Source organism: Lissotriton helveticus, chromosome 11, assembly GCF_964261635.1.
Source record: "Lissotriton helveticus chromosome 11, aLisHel1.1, whole genome shotgun sequence".
NCBI lineage: Eukaryota > Metazoa > Chordata > Amphibia > Caudata > Salamandridae > Lissotriton > Lissotriton helveticus.
Window position 1 is genome coordinate 24,009,884 of NC_136072.1, and position 22,186 is coordinate 24,032,069.

At 45.2% G+C, this 22,186-nt stretch overlaps 1 protein-coding gene across 1 annotated transcript in view; it reads right to left on the reverse strand.

The window, feature by feature from the left end:
- Window positions 1–22,186, reverse strand: part of LPP (LIM domain containing preferred translocation partner in lipoma) — a 656,183-nt gene that overhangs the window by 12,670 nt on the left and 621,327 nt on the right. Inside the window, exon 10 of the mRNA XM_078668172.1 lies at window positions 9,827–10,005. Coding sequence (XP_078524298.1) covers window positions 9,827–10,005 — 179 coding nt within the window. The remainder of the gene's footprint in view (window positions 1–9,826; window positions 10,006–22,186) is intronic.

The following is a 22,186-nucleotide window of genomic DNA, read 5'->3' on the forward strand; positions in this document are numbered from 1 at the left end:
CCCGATCCACTGAAAACGCCAACTCCGCGGGACCTCTTCAGCCTACGGTAGGGTGGGCATGAAACAAATGGAAAGCCTGGAACAGTGGGGAGGATCAGTGGTAATGCCCCGCAGTGACGTCACTGTCTTCAAGCATTCCAGCCAACTCTTCCAATCGACTCCAGTGCATCGTTGAGTAACTTCTTCAAAGTGGCTTTTCTGGAGCTCCTTCCTCAGCCGGACTGTTGCTCAGAGTAGAAAACTGCCTGATGCAAAATCAATATAGGACGAAGGGGGTCTTGCTTACATTAAAGATGACTTGAGGGTCCTTAGTGGCGAACAGTCAGTAGTAAACCTTATACACCGCAGTCGGTCTGGGCCCTTGAAAGCCACAGTCGGCCCCGGCAACCCGACAGTCGGCCTGGGCCGCGGCAATGCCACAGTCGGCCTGGGCCCCGGCAACCCCACAGTCTGCCTGGGGCCTGGCAACCCCACAGACTGCCTGGGGCCTCGGCAACCCCACAGTCTGCCTGGGGCCTCGGCAACCCCACAGTCTGCCTGGGGCCCGGCAACCCCACAGTCTGCCTGGGGCCCGGCAACCCCACAGTCTGCCTGGGGCCCGGCAACCCCACAGACTGCCTGGGGCCTCGGCAACCCCACAGTCTGCCTGGGGCCTCGGCAACCCCACAGTCTGCCTGGGGCCCGGCAACCCCACAGTCTGCCTGGGGCCCGGCAACCCCACAGTCTGCCTGGGGCCTGGCAACCCCACAGTCTGCCTGGGGCCACGGCAACCCCAGGGCCTGGGCCACGGCAACCCCAGGGCCTGGGCCCTTGAACGCCACAGTCGGCCTGGGCCCTTGAACGCCACACTTGGCCTGGGCCCTTGAACGCCACAGTCGACCCGGGCCCACAGAGCCACACACACTGATGGCAGCCATGATTCCCTCTTTAGTTGCCTCCGTGGTGTTAGCGGGCTTCTGCATGACTACGCAGCACGTAAGCCATCTCTCAGCCGTCTTTAAGAAATATTACCAGAAATATCCAAGCATATTACTGGAGAGGTGACAAAATGATGTTTGGCTAATTATGTGTCACATATAGACACATGAAAATATTTTCTGTAGAAAACAATACAAAAAGCTGGACTGAGACCTGCATTGGCACGGATGCCACCCTGTTCACTGGCAGTAAGCATGCTTATTTGGCTGCTAGTAAACGAGCAGAAGTTTATACACTCCGTTAATTTCCACTTACAAGAAAAGGAAAATGTTATTTATCCGGAAAGCCTCCATTACTCCTGCCATGTAGTGTTGGGCTCAGACATTTGCAAGTTGTTTTCCTTCGAAGAAGTCTTTTGAGTCACAAGATATCTTGCGACTTCTGCTTTAGCAGGGATGTCCAGATGGGCAGTGACTCCTAGTATATTGTTTTTCACAGCAGGTGAGAATGTTTATTGAGTATCTGGCTGGCGTGGCATGCTGCACTATGCATACTGTGCAGTGTTAACTGGTTAATAGGAGTGATCTGCCATTAGCACAGGCCTCCAAGGAAGACGAGTGTGAATCTACAGAACTGCATGCTATGAATGAACTAGTTACTTACCTTCGGCAACATCTTTTCTGGTAGAGACTACCTAGCCACAGATTCTTCACCTTTTGAATATTCCTGTGTATAAGTCTGGATCCGGAAACTTTAGCATAGCAATTCCCCCTTGCACAGACAGGTGGCGGTGTTCTATCTGCCTCGTGCCGCTCTGTCCTATGAGGATGGGACGTTGAGGCCCGTATGTACACGCCACCTCCTCGTGCTGGTGTCAGTTTTTTTCTGAACTCTGTCCATGCCAACAGAAGTGGATCTCACAGAAATCAATATGAAACTTCGAGATGGAATCTTAGGATTGGACTGTACGAGACCGTATCACAGAAAGGGGAAAAGGAAGGGTAGGTGAAGAATTTGCGTTCAGAGATTCTACCAGAAAAGGCGTTACCGAAAGTATTTTGTTCTTCGGATAGACTTCTAACCGGAGACTGCTCACCTTTTGAATAGATACCAAAGCACTACCTCCCCGGTGGTGGGTCTGTGCAATGACCCAGACCAGGATATCCTGCATGAAAACTCTGGCAAAGTGCCCGTACCACCAAACCTGGATATCCAGGCAGCAATGTTTGGTGAACGTGTGGAATGACAGCCATGTAGCTGGCTTATGTCAAAGACTTCAAAAGGAGGCTCTGGACTACCAAAGTCTAAACACGGTGCACAGCTTAACAGACGACGTTAAGTCGTCTCCACATTCTCTATACACAAAGTTTAGGACTGTAAGCTAAATTAATTCAAATATTCATACGTGACCATATTCATTTTTATGAACCCTTCTCTCCACGTTCCTAATTTCGGTGAGTGCAAATTCTAACTGAAAATCTTGTAACAGGTGAAGGTTTCAGTTTCTAAAGTAGATTGAGCCAAGGGCTGACAGACGCAACTTTTTGTGTTGTAGGTTTCCTGCGCAAGGTAACATTGGATGATTTTGCTGGATTTTGAATTACGTTTAGTTTTCCCCTGACGAAGGGTTCATTTGTTGGAACCCGAAATGCATTGGGACTTTTCTTTAGTTTAATTTGGACTTGTCTCAGGTTCTTTAGCTTTCAGTAGCATTACAGACATTCCATGAAAAATCAAATAACCGTTGTTAAATTGCCCTGTTATTACAGTATAAGTAAATCTGTAGGTTTCTTCTTTTGAAATGTTCATTAAAATGAATATGGTCACGGATAAATATTTGAATTAATTTAGCTTACAGTCCTAAACTTTGTGTATAGAGAATGTGGAGACGACTTATCGTTGTCTGTTAAGCTGTGCACCGTGTTTAGACTTTGGTAGCCCAGAGCCTCCTTTTGATGCATATACTCTGAGTGATAGGAGTCTAATCACTCTACACACGGTAGCACACACAAAGGATAAACATTGGGATTAGTGGTATTCAGTAAGGTTTACATTAAAAAAGTAAGGTGTGCAGCTACACTCACTTCTAGTGTATTTATGTCAAAGACTGGCACACCACGTGCCAGCGCAGTGATAGCAGCCATTGCTCTGAGTAAGGAGCACGCAAGGCTTTTTGGGGCTGCTTTTTGGCTAGTCCATAACAGATCTTAATAACAAGATAATCCAATCTAGAGATGCTCCTTTTCAGTACTGACTTCCCCTTACATGCCCAAGAAAACCTGATAGGCAGTTGGTCATCCTGTTGAAATTCCCTGGTCCTCTTGATGCAAAAACTAGGGGCCTCTTAGGATCGAGGCGATGTAGCCCTTCCTTCTCCTTCGACGGATGAGGTGGTGCGTAGAATTTTGACACAGTAAGGGACTGTCCTAAATGATAGGGCGTCACTACCTTGGTTAGGATTGCTGCTTTTGTTCCAAGGACTAATTTGTTGAAAAAAAGGAGACAAATGGTGTGACAGAAGACGAGGCTTGAAGTTCACTCACTCGCCTGGCAGATGTTATTGCAACGAGGGTACCGTTTCAAGCATGAGTTGGCATTACTGGTAACGGTGTATATGCTCAAAAGGTAAGTACATCAAAAAAGTCAAAACAAGATTTAGTACCCAGTGCAGCATTATAAAAGGAGTAGGTGTGAACATATAGGTCACACCTGAATGTCATGGACTTGAGGCGGAGAGTGGCTCTGAATTGCATCGTATCCAGAATGGCTCTGATGAAAGGGAGTCGTCATGCAGAAGTCGTGCGATTTCAGCACGTTGATGGAAAAACCCCTTGTGTTTAATGGGTTGGGCATCATCTGGAAGTGGTCGGAGACTGATTGAGGTGACTCCGCCTTCCGAAACCAGAGACCAGGTATGGGAAGACTGGTGTTCTCAACCTCTGCAGATGGCAGCGACCACCACCATTGCTTTTGTGACCAATAGAGATGCACTGGTTAAGCCAAAAGGGAGCACAGCAAACAAAGTGCCCTCGACCTATAGGGATCAACAAAACAAAATGCCAATACTGCTCGGTAATTTATCTAATTCGGCAGAATAATGGAACCACAATTATCCTGAATGGACCACTCTTTCAGTCCTGATTTAGTCTTGAAACTGTTCATTTATTCTTAGCTATTTTGTATCAAAGTGCCATATTTTTCAAGTACTCAAACAATTGAAAATATCCTATTTACACGGGGAGCTTCTATTTACGAAATTAGTCTGTGTATATGTGTACAAGAGATCAGTGAAAAAAAGAAAAATGTAAGTGAAACACTCTACATCCGTTACACAATTGAAACACCTCACATTCCGTGTCACACTCATAAGCAACATTCATTAAAAAAACTGAAATTAAAGGACAAGAGAAAAGAATTTTGTGCGGGTGTCCCTCACCTACAATTCTAACAGGTGGGGAGGCTGTCCCTGAGCTAGTTAGTCAATTTGTTTGAACAACTAAACATAGGCCATCATGGATGATCTCATTTTTTTATTTTTTGAAAATACAAACACATGTATTTGATTGGCTTAACAAAAACAGGGGGGTCGACGCGTTTCAAATCCCCTTAGATGTGGTGATTATCCTCAGGACCACGTGAAGAAAAACTGTTAATTTTCGAAATCCATTTCAAGTTCCGTTTTTAATGGTAACCGTAATTCTCTGAGGAATTGGCGCTGATTATGTTCGTTTGGACGTGAGAAGTCCACAGGGATTTGAAAAAACAAGCTTCAGCACTTCTTGTTTTGAAAACACGTATTCTGTATTTTTTCTATTTCATGAAAACGTCAGATTTAGAAAAGAGCTCCTATCGGCAGCGTCTTAGTCCGTAGTCTGTCATGTCGGTGACCTATAGGGGCAGGAGGTAGTCTGGGAACCATAACCCTCTTAAGATCCTCCATGAATGCCTTGACTACTGGAATCCTGAATAGAGGTGAGTGTCCGTACGTATCAGGTATACTTGCCTAATCTTTCTCATTGTGTACAGGAGGCGTAGGAGAGGAGGAAAAGCATAGAGAAAGATCCCTGACCAATTAATCCATACTGCAGTGTCAACAGACTGTGGGTACCTGGAGGGAACGTTGGGCATTTTGAGTTATCGAGGGGACAATTGGGTCTATTTGTGGGGTGCCCAAGGCTGGAAGTTCAGTTTTAAGACATAAGGATGAAGGTCCCGCTAGCGAACTTGTTGATGCGTCCTGCTGAGCAAGTCTGCAAAGCCGATGTCCAACCGTGGAAGGTGCTCCTGCTAGGAGGTGTATGTTGTGGGCAATTGCCCAATACCAAACCTCTAGAGCTAGCGCTCAGACCTGGAGAGAATGGGTGACACCTTGTTTCAGTAGGGAAAACATGGTGATGGTGTGGTCTGTCTTGATGAGAACTGTCCTCCCTGGAACACCCTGGAAGGAGGCTTTGATGGCTAACTACATCACTAGCTGATCTAGGTCATTGATGTTGGGCCCTTGTGCTGAGGCGTCCACAAACATGTCATTAAGATGCGCCTGCATCCTGTGAGAGGCATCTGTGGTGATGGGCACTTGTTGAATGGGGTCAGTGAAGGGTCTACCACACATAAAATTGTTGTTCCACTGATGGAGAGTGGCGAGTGCGGGCCTTCATCAACACTAGATCTTCCCAGTAACCCTCAGTCTATGACCACTGACTCGCATAGGAGGCGCATACGGAGCCTGTGTAAGGTACAAAGAAGATGTATGGTACCACCATCCCTAGAAGGCACATCATGGTTCTGGAGTTGAAACTTGAGCTGAAAAACAGACAGCAGCTGCGGGAACGCCAGCACTCTTTGCTTGGTGTAGTATTCCCAGTGAATGTGTTCAATGGAGACTGAGTAGGGCTGAATCTGCTGAGGTTGGTGGTAGGACTTGGAGGCATTTATGGTGAATCATAAGCTGTAGAGCAGGGAGATGGCTGAGTGTCGGCGAGGCATTGCGGTCTGTGGCCGCTCTTGATCAGCTACTATCTTTGCAGTTCGGTCTGGACTGTTCCTACTGGAGCAGAGTGACGAGGTGAGGAGGTCACTCTCGGACGAGACACTGAACCTGAGCCTTTCGTCTCTCCCTATGCAGCCAGGCGAGGCTTGGAGTGACGGGATTCGAACACGGTGCAGAGGAAACGAAGAAACAGAGGACTGTTTCTTTAACTGGGCTGACTTTGACATACGACACACCCCCTCTGATGACGTGGCTTCCAGGGAAGACGGAAGCGATGGAGAAACGGGGTGTTCTACACCGGCAGGCGACGGAGGAGTGAAAGCAGAGGCGGTCCAGCGGTCGGAAGCGGGAGAAGCACCTGAACGGCTTGAAGAGCAAGGAGAGAAGCCAGGAGGCCAACGGCAAGGCGAATCCCCGAGCCACACTTCAAGGAAAGTGTGGCTTCACCAGGTACGGGCTCGTATCGCGGCGTGGGCGGGAAGGAGGGTGACAGAGCCATCTTAAAACACTCGACCCTCGTTTCCTGCACTCCCCCCCCCCGAGCACTATACCGTCACTTGAGGCTAGTTGTGGAGCACCGCGTATACCCTCACATCCTTTTCCTGTACACGTATAAGTCGGAGAACCAAAGCCTTAATCGGCATATTTTCTCTCCCTTCCTTTCAGGGTATCCCGGCACTCGCCACACTGGAGTGGAGGAGAGGAGGTCCTGAGCGACGGAGGCTTCGCTGTTCCCCAGAGAAGAAAGAAGCGGAACTGGCCCTTCCTTACTATAGGAGCACCATCAGAAAGAAACGAGTGTTCAAATCAATAAAACCCAGTCTTACCCCAGTACCTGGTCCCGTGAGTTTCTCTAAAAGGCCACAAGCAGATATGCATATGGCGGGGTCTAATCTGAGGTGGCAGGGTGGTCAAAAGAATGACAGGTTGGAATGCTACCTGAGCGACTGCCAACGGTTAGACTTACTGCAAGCATACTCCCATCAACATTTGTGTGTTTGGTGTACCGGCACATGTGGCCAAGGGTAAGCCCACACATGGGTCCCTTGATCACTGTGCCACTGTAACCAAGCTACACCCAGCTGAACTGCCCCAATCAGGGTGAAACCTGTCCTAGGTTGCTTGTGTTCCAGTTTGGAAGGGACCTTGCTTGGCAGTTCAGGCTGGACTGTTTCAATTGGAGCAGGATCAAGACTGATTTGCATATGGCTGGGTGCAATCAGAGGTGACATGGTGGGCAAAAGAACAATGGGTTGGAGTGCTACCCTGAGTGACCGCTTGTGGTTGGACTTCTTGCAAGCATTCCTTCCATTACCTTTTGTGTTTAATTTACAGCTAATTGCCGAGGCATGGGAACAGGTCAGATCCCCACCTAAGCCACCCCCACTGCAGGTGGGCAGCCACCACTGCTAAGAGCAGAGGCATGACATCCTGCAGAGTAATCATATGCAAATGTTCCAGAGCTGATGACTCAAATATAAAACCGACTATCCTCATTTATGTGGGTTTTTTGTCTTTTTGGTTAAGAGTGACCTATTGCTGCTCCTTTTTTAAGTTTCACCCATTACTTGCTAATTTGATTCTAAGAATTTAGAACTATTTTTTATTAATGCTTCATTATCATTGTTTTGGGGATACAGGGTGCCTCAGTTTTTGGTTCAACTTAAGTTACAGTTGGCAGAAAGTATAACTATCCACTTCTGCTTCACATGACTAGAAGCAAGTAAAATTGTTCGTGGTAGAAACCTCAAAATTGTTTGATGTTGGTAGACAAAAGTGGTGGAGTTTGAGAGAACTGAGAGTATCAGAAAAAGTAGTTCTGAAACGGGGGGGAACAAATAAGTCATAAGGGGAGAGCGGTGGGTTGGTCCCAGAAAACTGTAAGCAAAATTGAAACTTATCTATTGAGGGATGATTGGGCAAAAAACAGACAAAGGCCCAGGTGGGAGAACAGTTTTGATGGCCGGGACTAGACAGTCTAGTTGCAGGTGTGGTGAAACAAGGAGCATTATGGGCAGCAATCAAATCTCATGAGGTTAGATCCTCTCTTATCTCCAGGGCAGATTCAAGAGGTACTTCAAGTGCAAATTAGAGCTAGACATGGTGGGTCCATTTAGCAGCTTCTCACGCAACCAGCGAAATATGTTGTTGATAGTAGAGTGTATGTCTAAATGGGTAACCACGAGGTATGCAAGCTCTGTGAAACAGTAAAGTTCAACCAATCACGCAGTACTTGTATAGTGCCACTTATCACTTGTGAGGGTATCCAGGTGCTAGGTTGATGGGCTAAGTCAATAAGCCAGGTCTTGATGCTCTTCAGGAAGTCCATTAGCAAGGGGAAGAGGAGTTGGTTTAACGGCTAGGGCGGCCGACCTTGAATCTGGGGTACCTAGTTCGAGTCTCGGCAATGATGCTGAACATCCTGTGATTCTGGGCAAGTCACCTAATCTCCCCGTGCCTAATAAAAATGATGAATGTGTCCCCATGTAACGCAACTGGTGATATGTAAAGCGCTCAGATACCAGGTCAAGTTTGTGCTATATAACACTCGTAAAAAATAAAATTAAAATAAAAAGAGGTGGAGAGGGAGGGCATTTCAGGACTTGGCGACAAGGTGGGAGAAGGAGCGACCTTCGTGATGGCTACAGCGGATACGTTGTTTCTGTGCCAGGGCAAGGGAGGCGGAGCTAAGGTTTCTGGTTGGTTGGAAGTTCAGGCATGGTTCTTGTATGCTGGTCCTTGGTCGTGGAGGGCTTTGTAGGTGTGTCAGTAGTTTGAAGGGGGATCTTTTCTGGACGGGGAGACAGTGGGGGCTCCTCAGGTGCTGGGTGATGTGAGTCAGTTTGGTGGATTTTGAATTTCTAAAGAATTAGTTTGTAACTGAGGGAATACCAAAACCAATTGTCAAGCGTAATAGTGTCCTATTTATGTCACATGAGATGCAAGCGTTCTTACTGGGATCATCCATAACTGATCAGATGGAATGGCGGAAAAAATTAACATAAGGGTCAAATTGTGTGCAGACAGCGCAGCTGAATTAAGGATGCCCTGTCTGGGAAACATAGTACCATGTCTAACAGTGCAAGACAGAAATCACCTTTCCTATGTTTGAAAGAAGGTCGGCCGGGTCAAAGTTCTACCCAGTTTGGCTCAAGCATGGTGTAAGAGGGAAAGGACCTGAAAAATAGGGCAACGTCACAAAAAAGGAGAGTTAATCAGCAGTGTTTCAAGGTGTGGTGTAACGATTGAAATATGTCAAGCGTGGAGACTGGATAGCGGCAGATGATGTGGTGGTGAAAAAAACAGGCGTGGCTCACGCAGGCCGAGCCTCAGTGAACGGGTCATTTCAAGGATGCTGAGGTGAAGAATAACGTGGCTGGGTGGATACCAGGGGTATGTTGTGCATATCTCGGTGGATAAAGTGGTACAGTGGCCAGGATGACCCCAGGGACCAGCCAGCCTGGAAAGAGGCTATCTACAAGGATGAGTCGAAAAGAGTCCAAGAGAACCCTGCAAGAGAAACCAAGCCAGTGGGGCTTCCAGAGATGAACGAGGGGAACATAGACACAGCTTGTGTGAACACTTTGGAACCAATATACATTAAAGGCGTTCTTGCATACGTTTGTAAGTCTTATGTTGTCATGTACATAGTCATGTGTTGCACCATTTTCCAACTACAAAAATGTCTTCTCCATCCCATTGTTGCCCTTTCCTCGTGACAGAAGAGCTGAGCTACCTGCGTACCTTTTCTTTTTGGGAAATGACGTGTGGAGCTCATGATTAGACGGCATGCATTAATAAACACTTATCGTTCAACCGCCACATAAAATGTTCTGCAGGAGACAGCTTCCTGCTACACCGACTCATATGGAGATGTTTAGTCCAAAACAATCATAAACGAAAGAAAGGAAGACTTACTTATGAAAGTCCTCGATGCAGTGGATGTTCCCGGCCGCATCGACGGTGAAGGGGATGCCATCGAGGCTGCGGTAGCACACCACGCAGGTGAAGCAGCGCGGGTGGTAGGCCTTCCCAGTGGCTCGCAGGATCCGCTCCATGATGGGCTGCTCGCAGACCTTGCACTGCTCCAGGGTGCTCTGGAAGGAAAACAGAGCGGGGTCCGTGAGACGCCAGAAACCGAGAGTAACTGGAGTTACACCACCAGCCTTGCTCCATGACGTAAGTACTGATGGTGCAGCCATAACTTGGACAAGAGAACTGCAGCAATGGGATTAGCCTGAGTAACATGGATCTGTGTGTGATCTACAAAGTTTGGCTGACAAGCTCGCCTTATCTGGGGCTCATCGTACATCTGAAGCCAAGAGACTATTGGAGTGGAGACGAGGAACGGCACAAAAAATAAAATAATGAGAGAGGCACCTTCTCTACTGCCTCGCTCCATGCATCACAGCAAGTTTGAATAAGGGGTGAATATTCACTGGATAACCACCCTGCTTGTGGGACTCCTCATTACAATGTGCATCTCTCCAACCGAAGCTTATCATCAAGTCTGGTATTTTTTTCATTGACTATCTGGTACTTTTACTTGTTTTTAACATTTAAAATACTGGACTGCATGCCCCAAAATGCAAACAATACCATTTTGAATGTACTTAACGTTTTGTAATACAACAAGACACCCAGTAAACAAGTTTTTTTGTTTTATTAGATTTGGCTTTTTTTTATTACATTTGTAGGTTGGCTACCTCTGGGTGGTGTCTTTGTTCTACTTCAAACTTCCAAGATGGGTGCCAATATCTTGTCCTGTTTCTAAGTCCATACAGAACACTAGAAAGTGGACTTACAAAGCACATCACATAATATAAAAGCAAACGCTAGATACAGATCAGGCAAATGCTCAATTTTAACCCACCCCTCCACCTGGAAAATAAGCTCACACTCGTGTAAATGCAATACAATAGGTTTCGCGTTTAGCTATTGGCATTTTAAATTACAATGCCTTTTATTGGTGTTTTACAAAAAGAAAAAAAGAAAAAAACAATGACATTTACAATGACAATAGCTCAAAATAAGGTCTGTGCGAGACCTTTTGTATTGTAAATGCTTGTTTTTTAACCTATTCACAAAAACAGTTTTGACCGACGTCACTTTCCAACAAGCACGAGCCCATTACATGCTTGCTAAAACGCAGTGCTCTTTAAAACTTCTGGTTGCATGCTAGTTTTATTTCCGTTTACCTGCGAGATGCATGGTATACAGTCAACTTTACTCTCTGCTCGCGCAGGGAAAAAAATGCTAACATATTGCTGAGTGAGACAACGGATTACGTTCAAAATAATGGTCATACGCTTGTGCCCAGTTCAGATAAGCCTCACAAGGGGGACACATGGCAATACAGTAAAAAACCTAATATAATGTAGCATAACACATAACTACGATAGCTTAACGTGACTTCACATTACAGTCTGTGACCAAGTAGGATTAACCATTTTTACTAGAAACACTGCTTAAGAAAATAACAACTTCAGTTAGTACCAGAGACTCCAGTTTCAATCATTCATGCCCTGCCCCCCTCTCACAGCGTACCGGCAAAATACAATGCATGCCAGGGACATGCCCGGTCACTCACTGTGCTTCTGCTGCGCCGAGCTGTTCCATGCGCTCCCACCACCCTCCACACATGCAGCTACCAACTGTGAGCGCGTGCAGAGAGCAGCGGTTTCTTTCGTGGCCGGGCTGTGCCCCTCAGCTGGTCACGTGCCCCTCTGACAGACCCCGCAGCCACGACAAGGGGGGGCTGGATCTGAAAATTCCAGTTATGCATGCATTCCTATCTCGAAATCAAGCACCCAAATACCGTTGTCATGTTATGTATATTTATATTGAGCTTTCAATGCCCCTTGCAACCCCTTGTGTACAGTTTGTGTACAGTTCACCGAGTCTGTCAGCCCTCTTTGCCGCAGGTTCAAAAGGTGCAGAATATGGTTTCAAAGGTGCAGCATACTCGGTACAATAAGTGCCAGATTTGCAAAGGGTCGTGCAAAGTGAGGCAAATCAGTGCAAACTTTTGAAAGGGTAACTGAAGGCACATCCTGTGCGTGTCGCAGAGGAAGCAGTCTACCGAGCCCGGGAGGCAGCAGAGCTTGGGTAGGCGGGGGAGTGAGTGAGGCAGCGTGGTGAACACGCTAGTTCGACTAGATGGCGTCGGACTGTGCACAGTCCGTACGGACACGCGCATGCTGTCTGCATTGGACAGATGGCGAGAGCAGCCATCTTTGTCCATGGCGACGCGTGCATGCAAGCGTTGGGGAGAATTGATTCCAAAAGGTCCTCTCCATGGCGAGAGCCGCGCATGAGCTGCTTTCGCCAGGCGAGACCTAACAAGTATGGGAACTGTGATGCTGCATGCAATGGGACGGTGTCAGTGAGCGTGGGGGAGGGTCAAAGGTGTGGCTAAAAAAAAGAAATATTCTTCAAGTTTTTTGGTCTTTCACCTCCAGATAGCTACACAGAAAATAGGGCACAGCATAAATTACTATAGTACATTATGAAACCTGTATTAGTTAATACACTGCAGAGTTCTGGGTGTAACCAGAGAGCCACAGAATTAAATCTTTGTTGGTGCAGTGGAGAATAGTGACTTTTGTGCTACAAAGTACCAGCATGTGACAGAAAGCACTGTCAATATGCAAGTCATTTTGTTTGAGTTTAGAAAGCTTTATTACATTAGATAAACAATGTAAAACATCATTACAATACAATGAAAAATGAAAATATGTCAAAAAGTTACAAAATACAATGAGGGAAACAAAAGTCCCAAAAAGGGAGTAATAAGAATGGTACTAAGGGAAAATGCTTTTTTAAAGATATTTTGTGAAGAAGGAAAAGAGGGGGAAAGAAAGAAGAAGGGAGAGAGGGGGGGGAAGAAAACAGAAAATGAAAAGGCAAACAATTCATAAGCATGAAGTGAGAGTTATGAAGCATATCTAGAAAGAAAGTCAGTCAAAGGTAGCAATGAAAGATCCTTTTTGATCAGAAGGGGAGTGGTGGTAGCAAATGCACGATCGAGTCTATGGTGAAGACACAGCAGATTCCACCAAGCGCTGTATGAAATTTTAGAGGTATCTTTCCAGTTCGTAGTAATAACCTGCAAAGAAATAGCTATAAACAAGTCTATGAATTTACGCACATTACATGAAACAGGAACCACCCCAAAAAATATGAACAATGTCAAAAGGGTGATTTGAGCATAAAATATCATTGAGCTTAGACCATATTAGAGACCAAAGGGATTTGACCAATGGACACTGAAAAAACATATGAAAAAATCGCCATCAGCACAGGAACAGGACCAACAGTTCTTAGAATCTAAGGTTTTAAATTTAAATACATCAGAGGGAGTGAGAAAGAGTCGATTGTAAAAAAAATATAAGTCATTATTTTAAACTTGCAATATACCCAGTGTGAGATAGGCGGATACAAATCGAGCAAAAAGTAGGGGAACGATTCGTCATAAAATTAAAAAAGTAAGGGCGCGTCGTGCTCCTCCGATCCCGCCCACTTTGACCACTGGATAAATTCCAATGTTCAGGACAAGGCAGACAGGAAATACCACAACATACTGCGCCTTCTGCAAAGGGGTTGCAAAACATGTTTACCAAGTTGTGACTCCAGGTCACACGAGGTGCCAGAGGCTGGGTCAGGCCTTCAACTGAGGGTTCAATGGGATGCCCTTAGAAATGGGCACATAGCTGCCCAAGTGGGTCCAGGAAAGAGAGCCCATGTATAGACAGGCCTTGTATCTCCTGCTGATGGCCCTTGCAGGGATCCAGGCCCACGTGACCCAGGCCCTGACGTCATCAGAAGCGCAAGCTGCATTTCTTGCGCATGTTTACAGCACTGGAGCTTCGCGTGAGGTCTGTGTGTCGGTGAAGAAAGGACACATCTTTACTTACAGCCTCGAGAATCTCAAATGCAAACCCAAGGCACCCCAACGGGTCCTCAGCTCAAGGAGTTGCTATAGGAAAAAAAAATATATATATATATATATATATATATATATATATATATATATTCACTGAAAAAACCATAGGTTATAGACCATATATAGTTAGGAATTTGCATTTACAAAACCTTGAAAATTCACTGAAAAAACCATAGGTTAGAGACCATATATAGTTAGCTGGACATTTTATTGACATAAAACCAATGAAATTCCATATATAGTTAGTTGCACTAACTATATATCGCGCACCCGCAATCCACTGCTGATGATGTCACATATTACATCATTCATGACATGGTCAGTGACATCACTGATGACATCACTGATGACATCTCAAATGACATCACTGATGACATCACTGATGACATCTCAAATGACATCACTGATGACATCATCTAGTGTCTGTGTGTTTTTGTAAAGTTTAAATATGTTTTACATATTGAAGAATGAGTGGATGTATGGAAGACTGAGTGTGTGTGTGGCTGGCTGGGAGGTGTGTGACTCTGTGCATATCAATGTGTACTTGTATCAGTGATTGTATAAGAGAGTAAGTATGTGTTAGTATATGTGTGAAAAGTATGGTGTTCTGTGTTTAACTGTATAGATGAGGAAATCGAAGTGTGATTGATTCTTCACAGGACTGACTAGGTGTATGAGTGCATATGATAGTGTTGTAATAATGAGTGACTGTATGTATGAGTGATTGTATGGGTGAATGAGTGAATGTGTGTGTAGACGTAGGAATCAGTGAGTGCGTATGTAGTAACTGGTATTGGTGTGTCATGATGTCATCAGTGATGTCATTTGAGATGTCATCAGTGATGTCATCAGTGATGTCACTGAAGTATGGTGTTCTGTGTTTAACTGTAAAGATGAGGAAATGGAAGTGTGATTGATTCTTTACAGGACTGACTAGGTGTGTGAGTAACTGCATGGATGAGTGGCAGTGTGTGAGTGTCTGCATAGGTGTATGAGTGCATATGATAGTGTTGTAATAATGAGTGACTGTATGTATGAGTGATTGTATGGGTGAATGAGTGAATGTGTGTGTAGACGTAGGAATCAGTGAGTGCGTATGTAGTAACTGGTATTGGTGTGTCATGATGTCATCAGTGATGTCATCAGTGATGTCACTGACCATGTCATGAATGATGTAATATGTGACATCATCAGCAGTGGATTGCGGGTGCGCGATATATAGTTAGTGCAACTAACTATATATGGAATTTCATTGGTTTTATGTCAATAAAATGTCCAGCTAACTATATATGGTCTCTAACCTATGGTTTTTTCAGTGAATTTTCAAGGTTTTGTAAATGCAAATTCCTAACTATATATGGTCTATAACCTATGGTTTTTTCAGTGAATTTCATTGGTTTTTTAAAAGCTAATATCTATAGCTGTAAAATATATTCTTTATTACGTGACGTATCACGTAGCCACGTGAGACGCCTCATGACGCGTCGCATAACCGTGACGTATCGGCTCTGCAGCGCAAACAAAACCCGTAACGTAAGCGTGCCGGAGCACGCTTACAGATATATATTTTTTTTTTAACCTTAATTAGACAAAATCCACATGTGCACATATCTTGAGACCTTGCAAAGGCACATCAAACAAACAGTCCCTACAATTTTGCCAAGTTTGCTGGAAATCTATTCCCTTCATTTTTTTTTACTGTTTCTCTTGGTTTTCCCCTTGTTACGCTTACCGGGACGCTACCCGGTACGCGAACCGGACGCTCCAAAAACACAAGATGGCGGACTCCCGTTACGCTGCCGGTTAGCTGCCCGGTTCGCGTACCGGGAAGCGCCTCTACCGCGAAAAATCGCGGGGGACTTTAATATCCCCCTCATCAATCCTAGGGGGTCAAGAGGGGTTTACCTTGCCCCCTTTCCTTCATTTCCCCCTTCTTTTTTCACCACATCTTGTCTCTCGAACCTACCGAGAGACAAGATGGCGGCCGCTCCGGACTGTTTACAATGTTGACAGCTACGCTGCCGGTTAGCTGCCCTGGTTTTTTTTTTTTTGCCCCGCGGGGCACTTTAATATCCCCCTCATCAATCCTAGGGGGTCAGGAGTGGTCTACCTTGCCCCCTTTCCTTCATTTCCCCCTTCGTTTTTCACCACATCTTGTCTCTCGATCGTACCGAGAGACAAGATGGCGGCCGCTCCGGACTGTTTAGAATGTTGACAGACACCGGAGAGCCAATCAGCTTCGCTTCGCGAAGTTCCGTTACGCGTCAGGTACGCGAACCGGGGCGCTAACCGGAGCGCTGTCACAGATATATATATTTTTTTAAACGTTAATTTCTCAAAATCCACTGGAGCACATATATTGAGACATAGCAAAGGCACGTCGGGCAAACCATATCTACAATTTTGCCAAGTTTCATGTAAATCTATTCAGCCGTTCGAGCTAAAAGTGAGTCCAACCGCCCTATGGAAAAATGAATGGGAAAAACGCGTTTTGGGACCCCCCCTTTTTTCTCGGCCCCCCTTGACGAAACCCCCCCAAATTTTCAGGGCCTGCTCAGAAACGAAATGTGCCATTTTCCTGAAAATTTCAGCCAATTCTGTCCACAAACGCCAAAGTTATTAGACATAGAATTTTCAGAAATCCATTAGAGAAAAAATCCTAACTATATATACCCACTGGCTATCGCCAGTAGGTAATATACATATATAAACATATATAATCTGCATATCTATATAAATATAAATGCATGCATACATATACATATATGCATACATATGCATGTTATTTACATGAAAGTTGTAAAAACACTAATAAGAGCAAAGCTAAAAAGCCACCTCATTACAAACAGAATGGCTTTAACTTAAACGAGGGCGAGATTTATTGCATTTTCAATGCTTGTTTACTTTGGTTCTATCAAGAAGGCATTCAGATGTGTCAAACATTTGCCATAAATTCTGAATGTTAGCACTCTAGTTGCTCATTAGATCACTGTAGTAAAGCTAGTGCTCACCAGGGAAGTCTGCTGCTAATCATGGTTTGCAGCCATTTTCCCGCATTTTTTATCCCGCAGACTTTCAGTCCGCATACCATTATCCCGCAAGGTCATTGACCTCGCATACCATTATCCCGCATTTTTTCAAAACGCATGTGCATTTATCGCGCATGCCTTTACAAAGAATTACATTTTAAAGGCATGTATGGTAAATGCATTTGCGTTGTGAAAACCACGATGACGAGAGAGGTAAGTGGGTTTGTGTTAATTTTTTCGTGGGTTAGTGATTGTGTAGTGTAGTGTAGTGTAGTGTTGTGTAGAGTTGTGGTGGTTGTTTAGTGTAGGGTCATGCTGGGGGTAGTGTTTTAGGGTTTAGGGTTGTGTTGTAGTGTTTGCGTAGTGTAGGGTCATGCTGGGGGTAGTGTTTTAGGGTTTAGGGTAGTGTTGTAGGGTTTGCGTAGTGTAGGGTCATGCTGGGGCTAGTGTTTTAGGGTTTAGGGTAGTGTTGTAGTGTTTGCGTAGTGTAGGGTCATGCTGGGGGTAGTGTTTTAGGGTTTAGGGTTGTGTTGTAGTGTTTGCGTAGTGTAGGGTCATGCTGGGGGTAGTGTTTTAGGGTTTAGGGTAGTGTTGTAGTGTTTGCGTAGTGTAGGGTCATGCTGGGGGTAGTGTTTTAGGGTTTAGGGTAGTGTTGTAGTGTTTGCGTAGTGTAGGGTCATGCTGGGCGTAGTGTTTTAGGGTTTAGGATAGTGTTGTAGTGTTTGCGTAGTGTAGGGTCATGCTGGGGGTAGTGTTTTAGGGTTTTGGGTAGTGTTGTAGTGTTTGCGTAGTGTAGGGTCATGCTGGGGTGTAGTATTTTAGGGTTTAGGGTAGTGTTGTAGTGTTTGCGTAGTGTAGGGTCATGCTGGGGGTAGTGTTTTAGGGTTTTGGGTAGTGTTGTAGTGTTTGCGTAGTGTAGGGTCATGCTGGGGGTAGTGTTTTAGGGTTTTGGGTAGTGTTGTAGTGTTTGCGTAGTGTAGGGTCATGCTGGGGTGTAGTGTTTTAGGGTTTTGGGTAGTGTTGTAGTGTTTGCGTAGTGTAGGGTCATGCTGGGGGGTAGTGTTTTAGGGTTTTGGGTAGTGTTGTAGTGTTTGCGTAGTGTAGGGTCATGCTGGGGGTAGTGTTTTAGGGTTTTGGGTAGTGTTGTAGTGTTTGCGTAGTGTAGGGTCATGCTGGGGGGTAGTGTTTTAGGGTTTTGGGTAGTGTTGTAGTGTTTGCGTAGTGTAGGGTCATGCTGGGGGTAGTGTTTTAGGGTTTTGGGTAGTGTTGTAGTGTTTGCGTAGTGTAGGGTCATGCTGGGGGTAGTGTTTTAGGGTTTAGGGTAGTGTTGTAGTGTTTGCGTAGTGTAGGGTCATGCTGGGGGTAGTGTTTTAGGGTTTAGGGTAGTGTTGTAGTGTTTGCGTAGTGTAGGGTCATGCTGGGGGTAGTGTTTTAGGGTTTAGGGTAGTGTTGTAGTGTTTGCGTAGTGTAGGGTCATGCTGGGGGTAGTGTTTTAGGGTTTAGGGTAGTGTTGTAGTGTTTGCGTAGTGTAGGGTCATGCTGGGGTGTAGTGTTTTAGGGTTTAGGGTTGTGTTGTAGTGTTTGCGTAGTGTAGGGTCATGCTGGGGGTAGTGTTTTAGGGTTTAGGGTAGTGTTGTAGGGTTTGCGTAGTGTAGGGTCATGCTGGGGCTAGTGTTTTAGGGTTTAGGGTAGTGTTGTAGTGTTTGCGTAGTGTAGGGTCATGCTGGGGGTAGTGTTTTAGGGTTTAGGGTTGTGTTGTAGTGTTTGCGTAGTGTAGGGTCATGCTGGGGGTAGTGTTTTAGGGTTTAGGGTAGTGTTGTAGTGTTTGCGTAGTGTAGGGTCATGCTGGGGGTAGTGTTTTAGGGTTTAGGGTAGTGTTGTAGTGTTTGCGTAGTGTAGGGTCATGCTGGGCGTAGTGTTTTAGGGTTTAGGATAGTGTTGTAGTGTTTGCGTAGTGTAGGGTCATGCTGGGGGTAGTGTTTTAGGGTTTTGGGTAGTGTTGTAGTGTTTGCGTAGTGTAGGGTCATGCTGGGGTGTAGTATTTTAGGGTTTAGGGTAGTGTTGTAGTGTTTGCGTAGTGTAGGGTCATGCTGGGGGTAGTGTTTTAGGGTTTTGGGTAGTGTTGTAGTGTTTGCGTAGTGTAGGGTCATGCTGGGGGTAGTGTTTTAGGGTTTTGGGTAGTGTTGTAGTGTTTGCGTAGTGTAGGGTCATGCTGGGGTGTAGTGTTTTAGGGTTTTGGGTAGTGTTGTAGTGTTTGCGTAGTGTAGGGTCATGCTGGGGGGTAGTGTTTTAGGGTTTTGGGTAGTGTTGTAGTGTTTGCGTAGTGTAGGGTCATGCTGGGGGTAGTGTTTTAGGGTTTTGGGTAGTGTTGTAGTGTTTGCGTAGTGTAGGGTCATGCTGGGGGGTAGTGTTTTAGGGTTTTGGGTAGTGTTGTAGTGTTTGCGTAGTGTAGGGTCATGCTGGGGGTAGTGTTTTAGGGTTTTGGGTAGTGTTGTAGTGTTTGCGTAGTGTAGGGTCATGCTGGGGGTAGTGTTTTAGGGTTTAGGGTAGTGTTGTAGTGTTTGCGTAGTGTAGGGTCATGCTGGGGGTAGTGTTTTAGGGTTTAGGGTAGTGTTGTAGTGTTTGCGTAGTGTAGGGTCATGCTGGGGGTAGTGTTTTAGGGTTTAGGGTAGTGTTGTAGTGTTTGCTTAGTGTAGGGTCATGCTGGGGGTAGTGTTTTAGGGTTTAGGGTAGTGTTGTAGTGTTTGCGTAGTGTAGGGTCATGCTGGGGTGTAGTGTTTTAGGGTTTTGGGTAGTGTTGTAGTGTTTGCGTAGTGTAGGGTAATGCTGGGGGTAGTGTTTTAGGGTTTTGGGTAGTGTTGTAGTGTTTGCGTAGTGTAGGGTCATGCTGGGGGTAGTGTTTTAGGGTTTAGGGTAGTGTTGTAGTGTTTGCGTAGTGTAGGGTCATGCTGGGGGTAGTGTTTTAGGGTTTAGGGTTGTGTTGTAGTGTTTGCGTAGTGTAGGGTCATGCTGGGGGTAGTGTTTTAGGGTTTAGGGTAGTGTTGTAGTGTTTGCGTAGTGTAGGGTCATGCTGGGGGTAGTTTTTTAGGGTTTAGGGTCGTGTTGTAGTGTTTGCGTAGTGTAGGGTCATGCTGGGGGTAGTGTTTTAGGGTTTAGGGTTGTGTTGTAGTGTTTGTGTAGTGTAGGGTCATGCTGGGGGTAGTGTTTTAGGGTTTAGGGTAGGGTTGTAGTGTTTGCGTAGTGTAGGGTCATGCTGGGGTGTAGTGTTTTAGGGTTTTGGGTAGTGTTGTAGTGTTTGCGTAGTGTAGGGTCATGCTGGGGGTAGTGTTTTAGGGTAGTGTTGTAGTGTTTGTGTAGTGTAGGGTCATGCTGGGGGTAGTGTTTTAGGGTTTAGGGTAGTGTTGTACTGTTTGTGTAGTGTAGGGTCATGCTGGGGGTAGTGTTTAGGGTTTAGGGTAGTTTAGTTGTTTAGTGTATGCTAAAGGCATATTCGTTCTAAAAGTTTTTGTTATTTTAATTTGCGGCCTAATAGTACATGCAGGATTTTTTTTGCGGACTGATGGTATGCGGGATTTCGTCATATATTCGCTAATCATACTTTCTATGGCAAAATGAACCCCCTCATTTTGTTCCTTTTTAAATTAAATGTTTTAAGAGTTACCACTTTATTCCAATCAAGATGGCTTCAGGTGTGCCATACCTTTGTAATAAGTAGGACTGTTAGCACTCTAGTTGTTCTTTAGAACACTCTGGGACATTCTGTCATTGGGCTATAGTTGGGCTACATCTGGCTGATATTTGGGCTACATTTGTTTTTTTTTGTCTCTGGTGGCCATCTTTGGGCTACATTGGGCTACATTGGGCTACATTGGGCTACATTTGGGCTCCAACATATATATAGCCCAATGTAGCCCAATATATATTTTTCAAAGTTAATTTTCGTAAAAACCACTGGAGCCTATATCTTGAGACATAGCAAAGGCACATCGGGCTACCAGTCCCTACAATTTTGCCAAGTTTGGTGTAAATCCATTCAGCCGTTCAGGCTAAAAGTGAGGCCAACCGCCCTATGGAAAATTGCATGGGAAAAACACGTTTTGGGACCCCCCTTTTTTCTCGGCCCCCCCTTGACGAAACCCCCCCAAATTTTCAGGGGCTGCTCAGAAACAAAATGTTCCATTTTCCTGAAAATTTCAGCCAATTCTGTCCTCAAACGCTAAAGTTATTCGACATAGAATTTTCAAAAATCCCATAGGAAAAAAATCCTAACTATATATACCTACTGGCTATCGCCAGTAGGTAATATATATATATATATATATATATATATATATATATATATATATATATATATATATATATATATATATATATTCGAAGCTGATTGAGTATTGCAAACTTAAAGAGTGAAGTAAAACTAATCATTTCCACACAGAGAGGAATCTACTGATGTGTGCAAGCCGGTGTTCACTGCAATCCATTTAAATTAAAGCGCTACAGTAAACTACCTTAAGTGCCCTGACCCTTGGAAGTGCACGTTTCCACCACCCCATTCCTGCTCAATCGCTTGCTTTTAGGCTACTACCAACGTGCTATGGAAGTGTTTCTTCCATCATCTCATTCCTGCACAAGTGTTTCTTCCCACCTTTGCACTTGAACCACCACCCATTCCAGTGGACACGCGTCTTCCTGCCACTTCATACCAGCCTAAGTGTTTGCTCCGTCACCCACTTCCCACAGCCACCTTCCGGTTAAACTGATGCTCACCGCAATGCATCAATCCATCGAAGTGCTTGTTTCCTAGAGCCAGCGAGTCCCAGAGGAAGTGCCTGTGTCTGGCAGCATGTGCCATTGAACGTGCTTCCCCCATATACGAAGAAATAACCATAAAGCACTTCAAACACCCACCCTGGGCAACCAGGAGCCAACCGGGGTCAGTGAGGGATGCTGTCTAGTAAAGACGAGCTGAAGAGAATACCATCAACCAACCCTAAGGAGCTACCCCCAATCCACCCACAGAAACCAAGAAGGTGATAGGGGGCAGGGTCCCAACAGACCTTCTAAGCACTATATTTATCCTGTTAGTACTTTGTTTTAAGGGTAGGTGGCCTTTGTTGTACAGTCAGTGCGCCACCAGGCGATTATCTGCACTTTAGAGCAAAGTGCTGCACAAGGAGGCAGGGAAATAAAAAAAATTATATATATATATATATATTCACTGAAAAAACCATAGGTTATAGACCATATATAGTTAGGAATTAGCATTTACAAAACCTTGAAAATTCACTGAAAAAACCATAGGTT